The sequence below is a fragment of the Platichthys flesus genome, chromosome 3, assembly GCF_949316205.1.
Source record: "Platichthys flesus chromosome 3, fPlaFle2.1, whole genome shotgun sequence".
NCBI classification, from domain to species: domain Eukaryota; kingdom Metazoa; phylum Chordata; class Actinopteri; order Pleuronectiformes; family Pleuronectidae; genus Platichthys; species Platichthys flesus.
Genome location: NC_084947.1, coordinates 28,634,663 through 28,659,893, shown reverse-complemented (window position 1 = coordinate 28,659,893; position 25,231 = coordinate 28,634,663). Strand labels below are relative to the sequence as shown.

Sequence of the window (25,231 nt, the reverse complement as noted above, 5' to 3'; positions counted from 1 at the left end):
CAAAATGCTGAGTGACAGATGAAGAATAAACAATTATGTCGTCTAGATATACTAAACAGATTTCTCCCCGCAGGCCCTCCAAGACTTTCTCCATTAGTCGTTGAAAGGTGGCTGGGGCATTCTTTAGACCAAAAGGCATTACGTTGAAATGATATAATCCAGAAGGAGTTACAAAGGCAGTTTTTGCTTTACTGCCAGGATCCATGGGTACTTGCCAGTAACCACTATTTAAATCAATGGTTGAAAAAAGGGAGGCTCCAGAAAGGGACTCAAGTATCTCATTTATGTTTGGGAGAGGATAGGCGTCTGTTTCAGTGACAGCATTGACTTTCCGAAAATCTACACAAAATCTATGTCCTCCATCTTTTTTCAGTGGTAGGACTACAGGGGAAGCCCATGCAGAAAAGGAATGTTCCACAACTCCTGCAGTAATCATATCTCTTAATTGTTCTTTCACAATCGCTTGCTTAACAGGATTCATACGGTAAGGTCGTTGTTTGATGGGTACACAGTTGGTAGTATAGATGGTGTGCTGAAGAATATCAGTTTTTCCAGGGTGATTGGTGCAGACCTTTGAGTTAGACTCAAGGAGCTGACGTAGCTGTTTCTTTTCTCCATCTTGCAAGTGAGCATTTGACACAGCAAGGGTAATGTAATCTTTGACTTCCATTCGCACCGGTTCCAGAGCTAGAAGGGGAGGTGGAACAGAACTTATCAATGAAAGATTCCACACTGGATTTGTTTTTGACGTTGATGGATTTTCATGAGCTCTATTCGCTGGGGGAACGGCACTGCCTGGCTGAAAGGGATAAGTAACAGGGGGGTTCGACTTGAAACTGTATACTGTGTCAGCCACATTGATGATCATACCGACCTTACAAATGAAATCAAGACCAAGAACCATACCATAGGCTAGAGCTTCTGACCCAAGTACAACTGTAGGCAGTGTGGACACTTGTCCTTGAAGTTCCACAGAGAGGTTTCCCCATCCAATAGGAGTGGCTGCTTCGCCATTGGCCAGATACAAGGGACCCTCTGTCCATGGCTGGAGATCAACCTTTGACCCTTTTAATTCCACCCAAAGGTACTCATGAATGAGAGTATAACTAGCTCCAGTGTCAACTACGGCTTTTCCACGCCAAGTATCAATGGTAATTGGCACAAGGAGTTGATGGGGACAGGATACGGTATCAAGAGGTTCAAATGTTGTCTCTGAATTTGAAACAGGTGACTTTTTGTGTACTCGGTGGACAGGGTTTTTGGATTTCACAAGTGACACAGAGCCATTGCCAGGCAGATATTTTGTTTTTTGTGGTCGGGGAGGGTGCTTATGCACCTGCTGCTGGTGATAATTTGTAGAAACGCCGGGTGAGTGGTAATGTGGGCAGGAACCAGGAGGGTGGTTTCCTTGACATCTCCAGCACAAAACTAGGTGTCTGGCTTGATTTTCAGGTTGCACTGCAGGGTTATTTTGGGGAGAAGGGTAAGTTTGTCTAACACCCATTCTCTGATTGTAGTCAAGCTGTTGTTCATAATCTCTTTCTAACTGGTGACCAAGGCGTACTAAATCTTCAACAGTTTCAACTCGGCCCCTGAGCTGACTAGCAAGAAGAGGCTTAATGTTTTTTAGAATCATTTTAACAATGCTAGCCTCAGTGAGAGTGGGGTTCCATCTTTTACAGAGAGCTCGATAGGAGAAAGCAAAGTCTCTTATACTTTCTTTCTCTTGTTGTCTTCTGGTTCTGACACGTTCAGCTAGCTCGTCCTCATAATCTTCGGATAGGAAAGCTGCTAGAAAAACAGTTTCAAACTGGCTCCAGGTGGTTACTGTTGATCGGGCAATTTCCCACCAGTCACGAGCAGTCCCATGGAGTACAGTTCTGAATGTGGCCAGAATCTCAGCATTAGATAGGGGATGCAGGGCAAGAAAGTCATGGCATTTTGACAAATAAGTGAGGGGATCAGGGTGATCATTAGCTGATCCATAAGTAGGAAATGTCAACCTGATATGATCACTTTTTATTATAGCTGTGGGTGTGCCTGCAGCTGAGAATTGTTTATCCAAAGGAAAAGCACTAGAGCTTGCAGGAGATGGTTTAGCTTTGGCTTCTACCATTAGAGATTCAAGCTTTTCTTCCAGAGAGGATGTTTTCTGTTCAAGAGTTTGTAACCGTTCTTTACTTTCCACCTCCACTTTCCCAAGGTTTGTCGTCAAGATCATTTTCTCACTGTTACTTGCTTGAATCTTTTCTGATAACTGGCAGATTCTGTCTTCAGTAATGGTGTGAAAACTTTTTAGATCTTGTTGAATCTCCATTTGCAGCTGTTCTATCATAAAATGGATCCCTGACAAAATGGAGGTTCCAGAGTTTCTCAGTTCCTCTTCCAGCAGCATTTTGACCCCCTTCACTATCTTATCCATTTCAGTTTCCAGAACTTCTTTGTTGGATGAAGTTTTTTCAAAAATCTGGTGATGATTTGCATTTATTTGAGCTACCAGATCTTTAACTTGTTCATTTGATTCATTTTTTTGTCTTTCAAGGCACACCGTCAGCTCTTTGATGGCTAGACTTTGTCCTTCCATTTCTTCATGCATTTTGTCCCAACCCTCTTGGGTCTTTATTGCTAGTTGAGTGAGGTCCCGAGCAGGAGTAGATATTACTCTGGGAAGTTCACATTGCGATGGAGAGGAAGCTGTTAGATTCAACATACTTCCTTCAGGTGAAGAATGCAAAACTTCAGCTTCCCAAGCAAGGGACTGATTGTCGGAATGTATATTATCCAGGTGAGCAGAGGATATGGGTCGGCTGGAGATATTAGGGGTCTGTACTTGGGGATGATATGGAGTGGGGAAGTAAGTCTGAAAATGTGCACTAAATGCATTGTTTGCATTGTAAAGGCTGGTAGGGGTATTAACATCAGGAGCTTCTATTTCCAGAGAAACTGACGGGGACCGTGAGAAAGGCTGTGGGTTAGCCATAATGTAATGAGTGGGAATGTTATATTTCACACAATGTAGGGTTAGTAGTCATTTCCATAAATCAATACATTTAACAACAATAGCCATCAAAAACAAAACACCAGAATATTTCAAAGCATATGCAAAGCGTTTTGACCACAAAACCTGCAAAAAGAGCCAATAGAATAAACATAAATAAAATAAACTTAATTGCAGCTTTGATTCTCTTGATGTTGATTTAATTTAATATAATTTAGGCTCGGGCCCCACGTTGGGCTCCATTTCTGTAGCGTAGGTTTTCTAAATGGAGAACATATAAAAGTTGGGCTCCAGACAGGGATTCTTCGCCTGTCAACATTTACAATATATCCCGGTATGAGAGATAACCCGGATAGCTCAGGTACATTGCTACGCAAAACATCAAAGGAAAATAAATTAAATACAAAAATACGGTTAATCAGTATATCTTCAATTATCTCATTTACTCAGGTTAACATCAATAACAAATACGTACGATATATAACTCAACAGAAAAATAACAATTTTCAACCAAAATCTTCAGTATACCATGAAATCAAATTCTTTTCCAAATAAGAACAATTAAACGTCCCTTCGTGTAAACTTGTGGAAGAAACGTTTATTAAGAGTTCAAGTTCAAATGTTTGTTGGTGTGTGTGTGGGGTTTTGTTGGAGAGGGGAGTTAGGGTCCAAAGAAAAGGTGCAGTTAGGGAAATGTTTGTTCTTTTGCTTAGGAGGGCCTTTATCCCCAGGTAGAGGGAAGAGAAAGGGTATTTTCCAGAGGCAAGCGAGCTTGGTGACGCCAGGAGAGGGTAAAGAGTGTACTTATCTGGCTTCGTCTATCCAGGACTGAGGGAATCGCGTTCTAATTCGAGCAGGGTCCAGGGGTTTAAAATCCACTTCCTGCTCCAGGGATTAACTTGTTCCTCAGGTTCCAGGACGTTGGTGCGATCACTCCCTTCAGTTCTTAGTCATCTTTCTTTACTTGTTGAGCTGTTTTTTTTTTCCTTCCTTCCGTCACGCTCCTTCACCTGTTTACACTCCATACTCCTTTGTTTGAGTTTCCCCCTCTTTTTCTCACACAGGTGTGTCACCTTTATTATCTTCCTGGCACCTCCTTTTCCTGTTGAGGCCTAAAGGGCCATTCTGTCCTTTTAATTTTCCTCAAATCTGCTACAACAGGTACATAACCATATCCAGGTAACGTGTTTTGCTATCAGTGTCAGGTTTCGAGGTGTAAGTCCGCCCAGAAGTAGTTCATGGTTATTATTATTTGTGTTATTTACAGTTCTCAGCTCTATGTATAAGTTGTGTTTATTCTTCTTGCGGATTTACAAATCATCTGTAAATGTTGTTGTCAGACAGATTGTGTCCTTATAACCAGGGGGTTATCTTGTTTATGTGAGATTCAGTTTTACATCGGCTGTATTGCTAAGCTAAACTATTGTGTATCGCTTTGTCTTTTGAGATACGAGCTGAGGCGTGTTGTTTAGTATTTATTAGCTCTGTAAACCAGATTGTAATTTGCCATCTGTGTATTGATTATATAGTTTCACCAATTTATTAAACTTCGTGAATATTGACAATCCTCGTCACATTTTTTATGAAAGTGTTAAACTGGTTTGATACCTAGCATCATCGGCTTGCAAGACCTTCAGTGATTTGATTAGATAATCATTCCTTTAGGTATGTTTTTTTTTTTTATTAAAAAATTGGTGCTTTTATTATATAAATCACATCATCTGTACTCAATTTAAAAATAATTGCTCAAGCCTAAAGTGGGCATTAGGCGTTTCTTTATATACAATCCTGTTAATTAATCAATCCAATGCTCTCATCCCAATTCCTTTGGTGTGCTGTTGAGTTACACTATTGCAGATATCAAAGTCATATTGCTGTCCTACAACCTAACCAACCTATTATATTTTGCATATTTTGATCAACGAACACTCATGGTAAAAATAACAACAAACCAATCTTCTAAATATGTTGTATTTCGTTAATTAATTAGTAGTACATTTTTAAGGACACCTGTGCTTACTGGCATGTTTCTGGACAGGTTTTCCTTGATGAGCTGTCCTCTATGCGTCTTTGGGTGTCCATGCATGTGTCTGACCACAGTGGGTTCCACTACCGCCAATTCCTGCTCAAGGAGCTGATAACTGAGCTCTACCAGACACCACCTTCCACCAACACTACCTGTTCATTGCAGCACCAGTCCACCACAGTCCCCAGCATCAGTCTCCACCATCAAAACCATAACCAAGCTAACAGGGAGCTGTCGGAAGCTGCGGCAGCAGGTGAGGGCGAGAGGCAGCTCAGCTTCACTACAGTCTTTCAGCTCTTCCACCAGGAAATGGAGCTGTGCTCAGACTTGATACATGCCTTCCCTGGACACGAGACACTCTGGAGTCACAGGTGAGGCTACAGAGGTGAACATAACACAATTATAGTTTACATTTTGTAGTGACCTATTATGAGACTAGTTTGCAAATTTTACATAAATATGTGAACTGAAGCATAGTTTTGCTGAGCAATTTAGGTTATGTTCAGATCATGAAAAAGTTTTTTTGTATGTTTTTTTCTTTGTTGTGGTATGTAACTAATTTTATACAGTGGTACAGGCTTTTAGTAAAGATTTAAGATGTTTGTCTGAAATCAATACAAACAATCACATTTTATTTGTGTAGCCCATATTCACAAATCACAATTTCATGTCTTATAGGGCTTTAACAAGGTGTGACATCCTCTGTCCTTAAGCCTCAACAAGAGTAAGGAAAACAACAGAAAAAATGCTTTAACAGGGTAAAAAGAATGTAGAAACCTCAGATAGAGCCACATGTGAGGTATTCCTCTCACAAATGACGAACAGAAGTGCAATAAGTGCTACGTGTAATGGAGAACATCGGAAAAAAAAGGGTATTTGCAGCATTGTTTAGAATAAATACTTTTTAGCATAACTGAAGGTCAATGAATTGATGGATTATTGTCAATAATGATAAAATATCTGAGTAGAAATATTGTATATCAAGCAGTCTTGTTGTAATCATATTCCATGGTCAATAGCCACCACGATCTTGATCCACCATCACGATTGGATGCCACCATAATCCACAAACATTATCTATTGCGGCCACCGCAATATCTACCTTCAGCTGCCACCTCGGCCCTGCTCCACCTTCACTGTTAGATGCCAACACGATACAGGATCAGCCATTATTATCACGATCAGCCTACTAGATACAGGATCCGCCATTACGAGCACAATCTCTGTCACTATCATAATCCATGATGTGGCCGCATCCACTACACTGGACCTGCGGACGATAAGGCATAAGGAACCCTGTGAAGAAGTCAAGTCAGTAACATGTATTGATGAGATATTAATTTATTTGATGTGATTAGGAGGGAGGAAATGAAGGAGAAGCTGGGAAGGGAAGCTCCATGTGTCATATGTCCCTGGACATTCTAGACCCATAGCTGCATAACTAAGAGCAGGTCCAAGACAAGCCTGGACCGGCTCTAACTATAAGCTCTATCATAAAAGGAGGGTTTTAATTCTACTCTTGAACGTACAGATGGTGTCTGCCTCCCGAACTGAAAGTGGGAGATGATTCCACAGGAGAGGAAATTGATAGCTGAAAGCTCTGGGTCATACTCGCGCAGTGCTCTAGTGGATTGATATGGTACTATCAGCTCTTTAAGGTATAATGGTGCCATATAACATGAATTAGCCATGAAAGATGACTTCTGTGCTTTAAAAAGCCACCTGTTATTCCATAGTCTTTGTCACAATGGTGAAGACAAAGGAGCTGTCTGTCTGTCCATCAGAAGGGCTATTATAAGCATACAGAAGACCTCCAAGGGTTTCAAAAAGTACCATACGCCGCACAATAAACCAAACAGGGCAATACGCCGGGTTCACATCGGACGCAGAAACGACGCCAAAGCGTGGCGTATGCGCAGCGCCAAGCCTTATAAAACAGCTGGCTCCCATCCACTCCCATGTTAAACCGTTTTGCTGGTCACACTGGACGCTGAAGCGCCAAGGCTGCCTAGTGCTGTGCAGCGAACGTTTCGGCGTCGAGTCTATTTATTTCGCTTGACGCGAGCGTATCGCGACAGGAAACCCACTGGAAAATGATTTTAAACGATATTGATGAAATATTTTATATGATATAAATTATCAAATATGCATCCCATACTTTGTATTCACCTTCTGTTGTCCAGTTTTAATTTTACCACTTTTACCCATCACATTATTAAATGTCCCCCTCTGCCCATCCTCTACAGCCACACAAGGAGTCATAAAGATAAAAAGAGAGAGAAGGGGGGGGGGCTACGTATTCTCCACATAGGCTTGAGTGGAGAATACGTAATTTACCCTCGACACCCGACATTTAACGGAACAAACAGTGGAGAAGTTCTTCAACATGGATGACATTAAATTAATAATTGAAGTGGAGAAGTACAGTGAGTTGTATGATCCTCGGAACATGTTGTATAAAGACAACACCAAAAAAGACAAATGTTGGGACGGTGTTGCTTAATGTTGGAGCAACAATTAAGTATATGCTTTTATGCTACTGAGTCAACGGGTGATATTATTAGTGCTGCCCGGCGCTTCAGTGTCCGGTGTAAACAGCCAAGCGCCGGCGCGCTAGGGATTAGCGCATACGCCATGCTTTGGCGTCGCTTACGCGTCGGGTGTGAACCCGGCGTTAGGGGGGAGGCAAAGGAAGACTTTAATTATGGCGTAATATATTTTAATTTATTTTTAATAACTTAATCATTTGGCCGTTTTAAATGTATATATCCGCCTTCTGTTGTTTATCTCTCCGCTCCCACAACAATTTGAGAAAGAGAAAATTTGGGGCTAAATTTACAAATGGGGATTAATTGTTATTTATCCACAACTACCCTTTGATTAATCTGATTTAAAAGTTTTATCGTTTGACAGCCAAAGTTTATTATGAGAGATCTCAAATGGCAGATTATGCCAAAACTGCCATTTGGAGATTATGCGTTAACATATCTAAACTCAAACCTCTAACTTTGCTCTGCTTCATTCTATTTGAATGAAATTTGTGATATGGATTACCATTTTTATGATGACATTCAATTTGTCAGTTATGTTGTGTTCCATCTTCATTTACTCTTAATCAGTAACATGGGAAGGCGACACTAGTGGTACATATAGTACCATTCGAATTTTTGATTCATCTGTCCATGATTTGATCACAATTCGCCTGTTCATGAATATATACTCGATACATCTCAATACATCTTCTCCTCAATTTTCTATGTTATTGCACGTTGCTGCTTTAACATCAATTAATACAACAATTCAGATTAATCTGAACTCCATTTTTACTTAGAAAGTTCCCCCCACTTGTCAATAGTGATTTAGTAATGCCCTCAGCACTGTTTAACAAGTGATTCTGCTCCGCTGCACTTTTCTAATCGCACAATGCACAATGTGTGTGTGTGTGTCTGCTCGTCTCTGTTCCTTTTCAAACAAACTGACGATCATTTTGATTACGTTTAATTATTCATCGGTGATGTCAGATAATGAATCTGGATCATTCCACTTAATTTAACCCGTATTTCCTGGCTGTGCTAGCCTGGATGCCAGAAGAACTTAGCCCCGCCCACAACATTTGAGGTCGGGAAGTTCATTCTGGAGTCGCTCCGTTGGGGAGAAATTATGCCCGGTTCGAAATCATCCGGACCAATCAGTTTGTCAGATTGTTTTTTTATACGATGATGGACAGATGATCAACGGTAACGATAACTCAAAGTCATCAAAGTGCCCTTGAGTTTTCAACAAACATGCCTGCCGCTGGTAGATGCTGCCATTGAGTCTGTTTTAGAAGACATCGACAGCGCATTCATTTTGAAAGAGGAACACAGAACGTGGAGGCGACGACAAAGCACTGCGCTAATCCCTATCGCCCCGGCGCTTGGTTGTTCACACCGGACACTGAAGCGACGCTGAACCGCCGGGCAGCGCTAATAATATCACCCGTTGATCCAGTAGATTAAAAGCATATACTTACTTGTTGCTCCAACATTAAGCAACAGCGTCCCAACATTTGTCTTTCTTGGTGTTGTCTTTATACAACATGTTCCGAGGATCATACAATTCACTGCACTTCTCCACTTCAATTATTAATTTAATGTCATCCATGTTGAAGAACTTCTCCACTGTTTCATTTATATCATATGAAATACGTCATCAATATAGTTTAAGATCGTTTTTCAGTGTGTTTCCTGGTGCGATACACTCGAGTCAAGCACAAAAAATAGACTCGACACCTAAACGATCGCTGCACGGCGCGAGGCAGCCTTGGCGCAGGGCGGCGTTTCAGCCTCCGGTGTGACCCGCACAAAGTTTTAACATGGGAGTGGATGGGAGCCAGCTGTTATTTAAGGATTGACGCTGTGCTGAAGGGTCGCTTCGGCATCGCTTCAGCGTCCAGTGTGAACCCGGAGTTAGTAAATAACAATGCGTTGCTTAACATACGTCACATAGTACGTTGCTCTGATTGGTTGTAGGTCTATCCAATTGAGCGAAGAGGAATTTTATTTCCTGGTCAGTTGAAACAGGCCCCATAATCACAGCCCAATGGAGCGGTCTCAGACTCACATTCTGACTAGAATTGTGAGTCTGACAACGTCAGGCTATGGCTGTGCATGTCTCGTGTTGTGTGTCGCAGGTTAAACTGCATGCGCACAAAATGTTGTACTGTTTTTTAGCAGTGAAGTACTAAGTCTCAAACTCAAGAGTGAATTAGACAAGCACAAAGTAAACATAATAACTCCTGATAAGTGATGGTGTGTATTGATAAAGTGTAATGTGACCGCAGGTCGGCGAGTGAGGAGGAAAGACAAAGGAGAATCAGACCTTATAATGTGCGACTGTCTTGCTGCTGTAGAAGCGTCAGTAATAATGCAGATGTGGGACGCAGACTTACAGAGAACCAGACTCTGTTGGTCTGAGCTTGGCTTGCTTCAAACGGGTCTGAATGTGTATGCTGATTCATCGCTCTAAGTTTGTTTGGAGGGCTGAAAGGCACCAGGTGTGAAAACACCCTTCCTTCCAATATTGATTTTGCATATGGTCGCGGCAAAATGGCTCGATAGTGCCCCCTACAAAACTAAGCATCCTAGCAGCATACTTCACCAACATGTATTGAAATTAGTACATAGACACCATACAACGGTGCTGGCTTCTCCGGCACTTTCACAACACTTACACCGCAGTAGTTGTAGTAACTTCAGCCACTACTTCTCCACTCTTCCGCTGGCTTCCCCCGGTATTTCCACATGTACAATGCAGCAAGTGTAGTTGCTTCCACCAGTAGTCCTTCTTCCAGAGAACAGGTGAATACTCCCCTGTTGTGAAACGCTCGTAAAGAGCATTTTCACGTGAAAAAAAATGATCCTGCATCATGAAACGCATGCTTACAGCATTGACATACCTCATAATGTCCTTATCTATAAAAGTAGAACAGCCACTATCAACCTGCATTTCAATAAGCTTTGTTAGGAACAAGCAGTAGTTGTCTACTAGCTAAACTCCTGTAGTTTGCCGACAACCCCACCCTTATTGGACTCATCTCCAATGGGGACAAGGCAGCCTACAGAGAGGAAGTTAACAGCCTGGCTTCCTGGTGCAGCCAGAACTACCTGGAGCTGAACGCTTTAAAAACTGTAGAAATGGTAGAAGACTTCAGGAGGAGCCCAGCCCAAACCGCCCCCCCTACTCTGTGTGACTCCACAGATAAAACAGTGGAGTCTTTCAGAATCCTGGGGTCTGATATATATATTTAACAAACGCCTTCTACAGAATTAATCACGTCAACTTGCAAATGTGGTCGGTGCAAAAAAACAATCTTGATAATAAAATCACCCTGAAACCGATGTTCCATTAATTTGACCACACTCAACGCCTCAAAGGATGTGACATTTGCTTGTCTGACCAAGCTTAATTATGATGATGACATTAATATAACTATTCCAGGTCTCTCTCTCCCCCTTTATAATTTTGTAAGGTTTCGACCTACTATGCAAAGTGCCTTCAGATCATGTTACATTAAATTACTTTTAATTTTGCTGATGCTTTTTCCCAAAGCGACTTACAATAAGTCCATTCAACCATGAGGGTACAAACCCAGAACAACAAGAATCAATAAAGTACAATTTGCTTAAAAAAAGCCAAACTACAAGTGCCATGTAAGTGCCAAATTTTTTTATTATCCAAGGTGTAGTCGGAAGACATGTGTCTTTTATCTGCGATAGAAGATGTGGAGAACTTCTGCATTCAATGGGAAGCTCGTTCCACCATTTAGGATCTAGGACAGCAAACAGTTCAGATTTTTGAGACAAATTGTGATTTGTGGATATGGTCTATAAAAAATAAAATGTGATTGATTGATTGATTTTGTTCACTGGCTAGCTCGCGATGAGGAAGCAGCAGGCTGATTGGCAGATACAAAGTGGAGAAGTTGGGCTGGGGTTAGGGTTAGAAATCCCAGATGAGAAAACATTGGTGAAGGTCAGGATCTTCGTAAAACTCGGTTTTACGAAGATCTTAAGAAGAAAGTTCTTAAGAATGGTTGGTGAATGAGGCCAAGTTTTTCCTGTAAAAATAAAACATTCCCCCTGGAAAACTTGCGTACATGGATCTGCCTCAAAGTTGCCCTTATTAAACCATAAATGTTCAATGCAAAGCACCTCTTTAATATTTATTTTTCTGGCTGACCAATGAGTTTTCTATGGTGAATCATGGCATCAAGTGATGAAAAGAAGAAGCCCAACTCTCTCACAACAACATCAAGGAGCTTGTTTTATTTTTATTTTGTTTTGTTTTTCTCACTGTCAGAATGTGAGGGGACTTGGTTTATTGCCTCTTAGTATTTTAATAATCCTAAAACTGCAGATGTATTAAATTATGAGCCAGCTGTTAAATTACCAATGTATTAAATTAAATATAATATATATTTAAAAATTATGAAAATAGATTTTTAATCGAAAGGTTAATATTCTACATGTATAATCCTATCACACACATACCTGCCGGTTAATGAACCCAGAGTAGTGAGTACTGGGTGGGTTTGCTTCTGTCGGGTCGGTCTGTGTAATACTGGACTCAGTTCAGCACATAAATCCAAGATCATCATAGCCGTTAAATACTTGTTTCTTCCTCATTCTTCTATCTGCATACCAGTGCAAACATCAAGATTCAAGATTCACGCAGCATTACGCACAAGTGTCCCCGCAGTATTTCTATTTACAGCATCGGACCGATTACTTCAAACACAAGTGTTCTCCTAACCTCCAAAATGGGACATTATTTGGAAAAATGAAAGTTTGAAGGTGAACACAGTTTATCTATTTTTTGTAAGTGTTCTCTGTTGCGCTCTTGCACTACAGCACAGACGATTTTACACAGACAAAAAATAAAAGTACATTCGTACTTGATACAGGCGCAGTGTTATAGAAGATATTATTAAAAACTAATTAATCACTCTTCTCTTTAACAGTTTTATTCCGTTTTACCATAGTTTGCTTTAAATTGTTTCATATCTTTTTCAATTGAAGGATCTCATGGATCAGTTATGTCATGTGAGAACAAATAACGTTGTTGGATTTAATGATGAAGTGAATCAATAATCTGGCTTCAATTAACCTCCTCACGTGTGCATCACCACTCTCCTGTCTCCAAAGATTTTGTAAACATGGGTTAAAGTGAGAAGTGGCGTACGCACAAAATGGGGACGGAAAGATGCGTACACAACGGTTTTAAATGAGACCCCATGTTCATTCTATCCTGTAGTATCGTCAGTTGTTAAATTTTTCAGAAGAACTAGAGATTTGAACAGACTTGGTGGCAAAACCACCAGACAAGACATAAGCCCTATGAGACAAATTTGTTTGTGAATATGGGCTATACAAATAAAATTTGATTAATTGATTTATTGATTGATTGATAAGTCTCTCAAGCCTTAATGTACACACTTGTTTTTATAAATTCGGTACATTAAATCAACTCCCATGTAAGTTACCATTTGCAGTTTAACATGAAATGTTTCAGTTGTGAAAGAAGCTTTCAAGAGGTTAACATCAAGCAAGAACTGTTTTGGGATGAATATAATTATATTGTGAACTTTGATAAATGTGTTTATTAACTGTGCTTTACCCTTCATGACCAGAAAGAAGGTTAGAAAAGAGACATGAGGAGACATGTGCTTCTTTAATTAGGTTAAACAGAATATAGTGAACATGAAAAAAAAAATTCTTGGAAAAAATGGTTATGTGCTAGGAAAAGGACTTGGCTTTATTAGAATTAAATGAAATGGTGTGAAAATGTTTGTATCACAATTTTTTCCAAGAAAAACATAGGCGTACTTTGTGAAGCCGCCATGACTTTGACCTTGGGCTACAGAAATTAAATTTCAATTATTTTTCTGCCAAATGCTGAAGGATTCCTCTTAAGGATGTTGTGGAGGTATCAAATTCATATGCCAAAATATTTGATCACCAAATTATATTCAGGTCATCCTTTAGTCCAGGTGAATGTTTGTGCCACATGTGATGAAACTCCCTTGGGCGTTCCTGATAAACTGTGCAAAGTAAGGTCACTGAACTTGTGACCGTCGAACTCCAAAATCGAATCAGTTCATCTTTGAGTCAAAGTGAATGTCAGTTTGAGAGTCTGTTTGTTGTCTTTAACAGTCAATCTTCTCTGCTTACGGTGTGCAAAGAAATGGGTGTTGCACACACTGAGGAGGAGAAACAGGTCAACAACTGAAATAAATCTGCAGGTCCTCTACCTGGTACTCCTGTGTCTTTGATACTTGCTAACTTTGGTTGATGCTGGACAGTATTAACTAAAATTACCTTGGTAATTACAATAAATAATGATTAAAATGGTACTGCACATTTAATTGTGAAACTGATAAGCATTTCATCCCTAGGTTAAACCTGTCATTCGAAAACTGTAGAAATAGAGTTTAACCAATCCAAGATAAAATGATGTATTTTGTGCAGTACATTTCGTTAATAAGATGCTTAAAATATGTTTCCACCACATCCAGGCGGCATGTCTTTTACTTGTGGCATCAGTGGAGGAGGGAGCACCAGAATCACTGCAGCAGCAATGGAGGCAACGACTTGGTTCATCTTATGTACCAGGACTCAGACCTGCTAAAGGACAGCACTCAAAGCTGTACAGTCCGGGGTGAGATTGTGAACGGACAGAAACATGCCAGTGAGCTTATGGAGGTTGACAGAGTGTCCTTCCCTGACCAGCGTGACAATAAGCGACTGAAGAAGGGTATCCCGCTGCCTGACCCCCCCACCCTTTCCTCTGAGCACAGTTTTGTAGGTGATATCATTGACAGGTGCTCTAGCCCTGAGCAGAGACACTTTGCCCTGGCATACAAGAAGTGGTTAGACACTGTAATTGGTCAGCAGCCTTGAGAGAGAAAGAGAGAACAGTTAACCCAATTGTTTCATAACAATGAAGTTGCCTTTAGACAAAGAGTTAGGATCAGCTTACCCAGTGTAGCTTTAACAGTAACTAATGATATTTCAATTGCAGTGATGACTAAAGAAAGCAGTCACTAGGCATCGTAGTTAATGTCAAACCCTACTCACAGTGAGTAGAGAAGACTGGGGTGGGATGTCTTCCCTCAGCAACATCTGTATTCTCTTGAGCTTCTTCTGAGCCATTAGTTTTTCAGAATGGAAATTGGCACACATAAGCCTATTGGTTCACCATGTGTCTGTTAGATTCTGATGTTATTTTAGGTTTCTGAATCCCTTAGACAAATTTCCATTGTTCATTTATTGTGGTCTTGGCATTCATCCACATGGTATTTCATTTCTGTTAAACAATTTCTGCCAAGAACCTCTATAAAGCTGCCACAGGAGGAGGAACAATGTCTTTGCGGAGGTGAGAGCTTTGCAGAATTTACACTTAATCTTAATCATTACAAACTATCTTTGTTAGACCCAATTGTAAGGTATGCCAAATAAGCCAATAATATTGATAAGAATAAATAAATAATAGATATTATATATTTGACCCAATAAATTGTGCCATAATTTAATACATTAAACTCAATTCATTATTTTATTTTATTTTGGCATCTGTTTTAAGGAATTCCTTCTGATCCCTTAAAGACTTTTCAAAAGTGATAAGCTGAAAGCTGAGTGGGTAGCGAGCAGTGGTAACTGCTGAAAAATGACATCCTTGAAAGCTCCTTAAATTATATTTAATGTAGGTAATGTTTTGAATTATACTTATTATTTAAATTTGACATAATGCCAGTTTTTTAGTTAAACATGGAATACATTGGATTGAGTCTGGTTCTTAAAGTTCAGTTCACCAGGAAAAAATTCACTCATTATCTACTCACCACTATGTTGATGGGGGGTGGGTGAAATGTTTTAGTCCACGAAACAAACTTCTGGAATTTCAGAGATAAACTTAGTTTCAGCAGAATCCAATACAATGTAAGTCAATGGTGACTTACATTTCACTCGTAATACAAAAATTTGCACCGTGTTTTAAGCCTAAATGTCTGCTCTTATCTTCCTACGAGGTGCATTAATGTATCCTCGGACACACCATCTAGTGGCTATGGATGCTAGCTTCACCACTTCCTGTGGACTTTAAGGCTTAAAACACAGTGTAAATGACTACGTTTCTAGTTGAATATGAATGCCTGGGCTATCAGACACTTGGATGACACCACACGAGCAGTATGGAGGCACGTTATGTTTTTTCTATTTTATTACGTCTGAATAAGGACTCAGAATTGACTTCATTTGTATTGGATGTGGCTGCAGCAAAGATTACACCTGAAACTCCAGTGTTTTGTAGACTCATACAACTCACCCACCCCTCCATCTCCAGAGTGGTGAGTAGATGATGAGAGAATTCACATTTTTCTGGGAACTATCCCTTTCATAAATGTTTTCCTAATCAAACTGGAAGAATCCTCTACTTCTCACTTCTTAAAGGGGACATATTATGCCCATTTTACCACAGTTGATATGGTTCCTTGGGGTCTTAATGAAACGGCACCCTTTTTACCCTGTCTAAAACAGCCCTCCTCAGATTGACCTGTTCTGAGTGCCCCGCCCCCCTCACCCCCGGTGAGCCTGGCTGCCAGAGCCTCAGCTCCCCAGCGCAACCCCGCAGTGGGAGCAGAGGGAGCTTGAGCTGGCGCAGCAGCAGCATCCTTCCACATGGTGAGTCAACGATTAGAGGTGTCCCGGGGTCCCTTGTTTATGCGGCCACTTTAATGTCTGACGGTTAGCAGCAGCGAGATAACACTAGCAGGGGAGCCGGGTTCCACTAGCTGGGAACCCGGCTAAAGCGAGCTAAAGCTAACGTTAGCTCACCTGTCCAAGGCATAGTGTGACTATGGCATTTATTTCGGTCGTAATCCGATTCGACGCACTCTAGCGTATCGTTTCTGACATAGAGGAACCACAACAAATCGCGGGAGTTGTTTTTTTCCAGAGTTTTTGGGACGGTAGACATGCCAGATACCCAAATTACGTGTAGAAGCACTACAAAAGTGGAATTTTCATAATATGTCCCCTTTAAGATACATTTGTGGAAATTCATTAAGCCCTCACTTCTTGCAATGGTAGGGTTTTACTGTCAGATTCTGCAGATTCTCATTCTGAGGGCAGGGACATTCATTACCCATATTATCTAACCTTGATTATTTTTTTTTAGTTGATCCTTGGTTGCTGCTCCTTGTTTCATTTCAGTCCTCTAATTTTGTCCCCAATTCCTGTAACTACAGTCCCTGACAAAACTGCTGAAAAGCATTCTAACGTTCATAGCTTGGTAAAGCCCACTGAGTCAGTTTTTGCAAAGACAAAAGTCTTGTAACCTTGTCATATGATGCACCCAAATCCTAGATTACAGCCTCACCTGTGATCAATAATTGATCAATCAATTAGTGGGTGTGTATAAAAAGAATCCCAGCACACCAGACCTTCACATCAACTGCAACTTGACCTCTGACAACATGCCTAAGATTCACCCTGAGACCAAAGCATTGATTATCAAGAGGCTGAAGACCAGATCCACTTCTGAGGTGGCTGACATCTTCAATGTGTCTCAGCCTCAAGTACAAAGAATAAGAAAACGATTTGAAGAGACTGGAGATGTTTTTGACAAGCCCAGGTCTGGCAGACCCCACAAGACAACTGCTCGGGAGGACCGTTTGTTGGCTCGAAAATCCAAGGCCAGCCACTTTTCCACTGCAGCAGAGCTCCACCAGGCCTGGTCACCTCAAGTCCCCGTGTCAACCAGGACAGTTTGTAGATAAGTTCTCAAAATGGCATCCATGGACGAATCAGTGCCCAGAAACCAGCACTAAACAAAAGGCAATTAAAAAAAACGTGTGGCATTTGCCAAGGCCCACAGCCTGCTAAAAGGATGGACGCTGGAAAACTGGCAGAAGGTGGATTTCTCAGATGAATCTTTGGTTGAATTACACCACAGCCGCCGCAAATATTGCAGCAGACCTACTGGAGCCCGCATGAATCCGAGATTCACCCAGAAAACAGTTAAGTTTGGTGGCGGAAAAATCATAATCTGGGGTTACATCCAGTATGGGGGTGTGCAAGAGATTTGCAGGGTGTAATGCAATGTCAATAGCCTAAAATATCAAGAAGTATTAGCTACCTCTTACATTCCCAACCATAAAAGGGGCAAAGAAGATCATGGTGCTCCAGGACTGGCCAGCCCAGTCTGCAGACATGTCAGGGGTAGAATGAAAGAGGAAGCATGGAATACGAAACCAAAGAATCTTGATAAACTCTGGGAGGCATGTAAGACTGCTTTCTTTGCTATTCCTGATGACTTCATCAATAAATTGATTGAATCATTGTCGAACCGCATGGATGCAGTCCTTCAAGCTCATGGAAGTCATACAAGATATAAAATATGGATCTCACAGCACCACTACTTAATTGACTAATGTTATGCAACATATTTTTGTATTTGAAGTAAATTATTTGTTCAATTTTCACATTACTCTCTGTAGGCGATACAACTTTTGTCTTGCCAAAATCTGACAAAATCTTCTGTGCTCATTAAATTATCAATCTTTCTTCAGTGAAGCAAATTTATTTTAGTATATTAAACATAATTTGGGAGGCTTTTGGCTTTCATATAGGCCATTTCTATAACCGATGGATTATATAAAGTCAGGTTATAAGCTGTTGTTTCTACAAAATGGATAAGTGACAAGACTTTTGTCAGGGACTGTATAGGCTAAATTAAAATAGCTTGCAGTGGAAAGCCAAACAGCCACTCAAGAGCATTAAGGTTGCTTTCAATGTGAAAACTAGTCTGCCAACTTGAAGTACTAAAATTACAGGTAGAGAAATGTTAACATCACCTGTTTAGATGGACTGATGTTTCCCTTTTAAGGATGGAGTGCAATGGCTGGTGCAACATGATACTATTACTTCAACTTCTTTATCCGTTGCAGGTGTGTATGGTGCAACAGATGACTATTTATTTATAATAATTGGTCATTGTTTTTTGGGCTATTATTGGTCAGCAATAAATTATCTTATCTGGTTACTTTACACCAGGTTAGTTAAGAAGTTAAGCCAAGCTACTTTAGACCAATCAGCCACAACATTATAACCAACATATTATTATCACACACCAATATATAATTATGTCATTATCCTCTCTAGTTTCTCAGCAGGGGCTGCATCAACGCAAGTTTTTGCAGACTTTCTCTCACTGGCCCCCAGGTATTAACACTACAGTAAGTCCGGAGAAGCGGGGCATCTTAAAACTCACCTGGTAGAGCTGCTACCCCATTGAGGCTAGGCCTCACCCTTAGCGGCCGAGGTTCAAGTCAGGCCCTAGGCCCTGTGCTGCATGTCTTCCCCCACTCTCTGTCTGCCCCCCTTCACAGCTTACTCTCTGTGTCCTCTCCAAAGAAAAAATGAAAGAAGAAAAAGTCTGCAGGAGGCCATGTGAAAACACTGCAGGAGATCCTCTGCTGGAATTCTGCCAATAAAAAGTGACACCGACGAATATGTCAAGAGAGGTTTTGGCCAATAGAGCCGAAGCCGCCGTGCTGTCAACAAAACACGTGATGTCCAAAGCGTAATTATTACGTTACATCCTGCCTCTGCTTGCTGCACCACCCCTCACCTGAATCCTTTGGAGGATTTGTTGCTGTTGTGAACACGTCCGACCGGAGAACCTCCCGCTGTGTTTTTCATGTGGGATAGGAAACTGAAAATCTGGACCCAATTCTCCAGAGTTCCTGCAAAATGGCTATAGTGTAACCTATACTGGGAATTTAAGAATGGTATTTTTAAATCTGAATTAACAAGTCTGAATCAACCTGTATTCCAGATATTTGCATTGAAAGTACAATTGCCAGCAGTTTTAATCGATCCATCTTTTCGTTTTGTTATGGGTTGCTATTATTACTTAGGTTTAGCCAATTATATTACCACCTGTGAAGAAGGAACTGTAACCATGATTACATTAGCATATATCGCAAAAATAGGTTTGTTCATCAAGAAATGGTGCACATCATCAACATGTTGCGGTATTTTAACATCATTGCAAACCGAGAACACAAACTTTGAATACTAGTCTATCTATGCAGAAATGTTTTTAATGGTTATACAAGCTTTTAAAATGAACATAAATGTAGCTACTTTTTTTATTTTCTGTTAAACTTCAGCGGATGGTGTTATGGTGTAAGGTTATTAATAAATAAGCTATGGAAACAGAACAGCCATACAGTCATTATATAGAGGCATTTTTCATCATCACAAGTAAATGAGCGTTATTATCTTGAGATAAAATAACAAACCCTGGGTTTAAATTGACCCAGACTAAGGCTGGCACCTCTTTTATTGGATCAGGGTTCTCTGTCACTATCAGAATCTATAAATATATTTGGGTCACATTTATGTTATCTGTTTCCCTACTTTTTTTTTCCTGATAGAGTTTCTTGTTAATTGCTTGTCTGGCTGTTTTGGATGCATTTTAGGTCTGATGTTAGTCACTTGTTTCCTTTCTGTTTGTGGATTGCTAGAACATGAGTTATATTTACATCCATTAAATGCAACAAAAAAAACTAGGAAACAAACCCTTTGAAGTTGTCTGTCTGTGCTTAGATCTATAACAGTGCAACAGGTGTCACTGTGTGACATGATTTATTGACATTTATCTTTAAATTAACAAGATTTAAAATGCACCGCAATGCATAGTTTACTAAATGTCCTAAATTCTGCTCAACACAAAACACATGGAAGAAAGAGCCCTGTTATCCCAAGATAATGAAATATTCATCTGTGATGTCAAGATAATACTTTTTAAAAACATTGCAAGTACAGAGATTTTTGGCTTCCATAATAATTCCCAGCAGCTCATTGATTACATATTTATGCATAGGGTTGAAAGATATCCGGTCTCAATTTAAGTGTTTTGTTATCTGCTTACCAGAAATATAAAACTCATCTGTAATAAAGAGTATTTTTCATCTATTGTTTTTTCATCATCTTGTGTGTGTGTGTGTGTATGGCTGAATCACTTAATGTTCTACTGCACTGTCACCTCCTTTGAAAAGGGGGATATACATCCATGCAACAACACAGGCGACAGGCAAGTCGTCTTCAGTTACCACCACAGTTTTGCCTCAATCAGAATTACTGAAAACAATGTGTGTAAGCCATAGAGGCTAAAACATGTGATTAAGTGAACAGTTCATCTCTCATCCAAAAGGCTTTTTTTCTTTACAGCCTGACTGTGTTGTTGGTAGAGCTTAAGTGGTAGGATGTGCCTGTTTCCCTTATCCTTCCCTTTGAAGAAAGTGCGAACTGCGCAAAAATACAGTGTCATTTTGGTAAAGGGTGACTGTGCTAGTGTCAGGCAGCCAGCCTCCACTCATTCCGCTGTGCGCATTTTCTCCAAACTTTACATTACAGGAAAGCATGCTATATTAATTTCAATATAAAAGGTGACCTTCCTGTAAATGGGATATTCACATTTTTACATTTGAATGCAAGAAGGAAATATTGAGGTTACAACATATCAGCTAATTGATCATTGAAAAATAAAAATCTGAATTTAAAGAAACAAAACAAGAGACTGTCATTAAAAAACTACCTATTTCTACAAACTATTTCACTTCATAATATATTTTCATCACCTCAGAGTCTCACTCTGAATATCAGAACTGTCTGATGTAGAATTTCAAAGTACAAGCCCTTAGAAATATCAAATTTTCACAGTTTTTCCTCTAAATTCAGACTGATATTGAAAATATACTACCTGTTTCACTTCATAATGGCAGTTCATCAACTCGAGTCTTATTCTGACAATATAAAATTAGTCTGATATAAAGTTTCAAAGTAAAAGCCCTTGAAAGTATAAAATGTTTCCTCTAAATTCAGACTGATATTCAAAATAAAGTACCTCTCTCCACACACTTATTTCCCTTCATAATGACAGTTCAGCTCAAGTCCCACTCTGAAAATATCAGAACAATTTAATGTAGTCTTTCAGTGTAAAAGCCTTTGGGAGCACATTTTCAAAGTTTTTCCCTCAATTCAGACTAATATTAAAAGTAAACTACCTGTTTCCACATACGTATTTCACTTCGTAATGACAGTTCATCACCTCAGAGTTTTAATCTGACTATAAGAATAGTCTGATGTAGAATTTAAAAGAAAAAGCCCTTGGAAGTATCACATTTTCAAAGTTTTTCCTCTAAATTGAAACTGATTCCATAGACTTATTTCACTTCACAATGAGTTCACCAGCCCAGAGTCTAACTCTGACATCAGTACAATCTATGGCGGAATTTCAAAATAAATCCTTATATTTTCTAAAATTGTTTGGTGTTTCCCTATGTGAAAACACATCAGTGTTAACGACTTTGGAAGCGCCAATGATACCACGTTGATCCTAGACAGACAGGTCGAACTGTGGATCCACCCCCTCATTTTATCACAGTGGGCCAGCCCCTCTGGAATCATTCTTGCTTTCTTCCCATAAAGATACAACAGCGAAGCTCCCTTAAGTTCTTATGCTTTCCTGCTCAACAGTTCACAGACATACCGTTAAGGACCAACTATTTTGTCCACGTCTGTATGAGGGGCCATTTAGGAGTTCAGTATCTTGCCCGAGGACACTTCGCATGCAGATTGGGAAGACTGAGGATTGAACAGCCAACCTTCTGATTGGAGAGAATGATCACTCTACCCCTCAGCCACAGCCACCATGTGGTCTTGGTCCAACATAATTATAAGAGTCCTCCCAGTGGAGCTAAGGGCCAAACTAACACCATCCAAGGTGACTATCTGGCAGAGGTGGGACCAAGTCATTTTTTTGCAAGTCCCAAGTAAGTCTCAAGTCTTTGCCCTCAAGTCCCGAGTCAAGTCCCAAGTCAAGACAGGCAAGTCCCGAGTCAAGTCCAAAGTCAAGACTGACAAGTCTCAAGTCAAGTCCAAGTCCTGCAGTTTGAGTTTCGAGTCTTTTCGAGTCCTTTTGATCACTGAGTAATAATATATTTACACAGATCATGTATGCTTTTAAAATCTGTATTTATTTATTAAAACAAGTGCAATTGAAATTACAGAAAAAAAATTGTGCCAACATTGCACTTCCCTATTGCACTATTAACCAGTCATTTTTAACATTTAACTCATATTTTGCAAGAATATTCTTCATTTTAAACCACTCCTACAGAATGAACACATTTGAAAAAACAAGTGCAACTGTAATTATTTGTACAAAAGTGCTAACAACATTGTCCTGTCCTGTGTTTATCTCACGTCATATTGTCTGTGTGTGTGTGTACATGTGAGAAACATAACAAATACTTGAACATAACAATGAACAGGGTTGTGCTTTTTATATGTCAGGGCCCTATGCTGCATTGCATTTGCAAAAGACCACATTGGCCAAAAGTCTGTCAGTCATTTGTGCACGATGGGGACGTAGTATGATTCCACCAATTGCCGTTGCGAGCCATTTTGGTGCCCTAAGCATAACTCCTCTATGATTACGTTAAATAATCATCAATAAGTACAAACAAGAATAGTCAATCTTCTTTAACTTTTTTTGAGCAATTTAATATATCTCTTGTTCTGCCTTTTTTGTGATATACATGTCTAAAAGGTACCTAATATTTCTATACTGAAATAATATCGGCATTATAATTGTAAGCTAATTTATTTAATGACGTTATTGTTGAGGGTTGATTTGTATTTCCGGTTTTAAGTGGGTTGTTGGTAGTGACTCTTATTTTGAAAGGGGGTTTTAAAGGAAGTGGGTGCTGTGATGAGTGAAGTTGTAAAATGAACGGAGAATAAACGTGTGTGCTATGATGGTGTTATGATACAACCAAACGCTCGGCTACATAATTATTATAACTATGATGATTTTTCAGTTGCTTTTTTTTGGTGCCCCCTCAGGACTTGGTGCCCAACGCACAGCGCGTAGTGCGCGTTTTGGGAGCGGCGGCGCTGCACACACACACACACAGACGCACACAAACACGATGACAGATACAGAGCGCTCCTTAATAACATACTTTTGAATCTTTGTGTTTTGGGGAAAAGAGCAAGTCTTATCAAGTCAAACGGCTCAAGTCCAAGTGAAGTCACGAGTCATTGATGTTGAAGTCCAAGTCGAGTTGCAAGTCTCTTTACAGTTTGTCAAGTAGAGTCTAAAGTCATCAAATTCATGACTCGAGTCTGACTCGAGTCCAAGTCATGTGACTCGAGTCCACACCTCTGCTATCTGGTCAGACAGTGTTTCTCTCAGATGTTTAGAGCCAATAACAACAACCTCAGTTTTGTCTGAATTTAGAAGTACGAAGTTATCCAGGCCTTAATGTTCTTGAGACATTCCTGAAGTTGAACTCAATTCATTTGATTCATAAGGCTTCATAGATATGTACAGTTGAGTGTCATCTGCGTAACAATGTAAGTGTATGTGGTACTTTCTGATGATGTTGCCCAAAGGGAGAATATATGAAGGTAAATGGTATCGGTAACATTTCAATAACAAATTGAAAACTGCAAAGCAGGTGAGTGATCTACAGATGTTTTATCTAGAGGCTTTGTCCAAACATCCCTATTGCTTGCGGTTCAGCCTGGATACAGCCCGACCCAGCTTTTAAGCCTAAAGGCCAATGTATGCTTCTTCGTTTTGACGGACAAGGACAGATAGGACCGCCTTCTCCAACGTGGAACGCCCTCTCCGGGCCTCTCCGCGGCTCCTCGGAGAGCTTTTCGTGCAGCTCTCATTTTTCTAACTACACGTCGAAATGGCGGAGAGCCCACGGATAGCCCTTGGCTGTGATTGGTCCGCTAACGCCAGCATTTCGGGACCTCAAACTTCGTGTTCCATTCCCTACATCACAATAAACCTAAATCACAACTACGACTCTATGATTAATGTGACAAGTGTGTTAAGCCAGCGGCGTTGTCCGGCTGACGGTGGCTGGTTAGAGCACTTACGGATTGTGTGTACGGTCACATACGGTTATAACAAACTTTCATAACGGGGATAGCGGGCTAGCCACCATGCTAACTGCGGTGGGAACAGCGCAAAAACCCGCTGACTTTAATCCCACGGCTGTCATGACACTGTTTCTCAAACACCGTCAGGTTAGAAGCAAACACTTGGTAGTAGTTAGTATCGGGTGTCCTGGCTGACTGTGTGTGGAAGCTGGGGGGAAGCTAGCTGCCTCCGTGTAGCTTCAAGCTGTTGCAGCTGTTGAATTAGCAACCCTGTTTGGAAACAAGACTGGGTTACCGCTGCGTTAAGACACGATAACACAAGCATTTTGACCCGCTGGGTGTCACTTTATTCAGCAAAAACTGTCGCGGCGTCAACATCCTTTTTCTGTTAGTTGCCATCGTTCACTGTGTGTGAGGAGCCGGGAGGACATAAATAAACCAGCGTGGACTTCTTCTATATACCTCATGAGGTAGTCTTCTGTGAGCTCGACTTCAGTTGCGCCATCTACTGTTCTGGGGGTGAATTGTTTTCACAACAAAAAGGCTCGTAGAACTATAAATCAAAAAGGGTCCGTCCGCTCCGTCCGTTAGTCCGCAACGGACTCGGAGAAGCATACTGAGGCCTTAAGGTGGTGGAGTCAGCCTACATATGTCCCACAGTAGAGCTGTTGGCATTTGACCTGCCTCCATTGCTTAATA

The 25,231-nt window shown here is 40.5% G+C and overlaps 1 protein-coding gene across 11 annotated transcripts in view; it reads left to right on the top strand.

Annotated features, from left to right (window-relative positions):
* Positions 1-20,545, top strand: part of ptar1 (protein prenyltransferase alpha subunit repeat containing 1) — a 54,911-nt gene extending 34,366 nt beyond the window's left edge. For 2 of the 11 annotated variants that reach the window (XM_062385024.1, XM_062385021.1), the window contains 2 exons: positions 5,037-5,395; positions 14,080-16,243. In XM_062385024.1, the coding sequence (XP_062241008.1) occupies positions 5,037-5,395; positions 14,080-14,464 (744 nt within the window). In that variant the 3' untranslated portion in view covers positions 14,465-16,243. Of the gene's footprint in view, positions 1-4,062; positions 4,544-5,036; positions 5,396-14,079 lie in introns of those variants that run through there. The other 9 variants (XR_009920428.1, XR_009920426.1, XR_009920427.1 and 6 more) reach the window with 9 other exon arrangements.
* Positions 20,546-25,231: the final 4,686 nt, after the last annotated feature.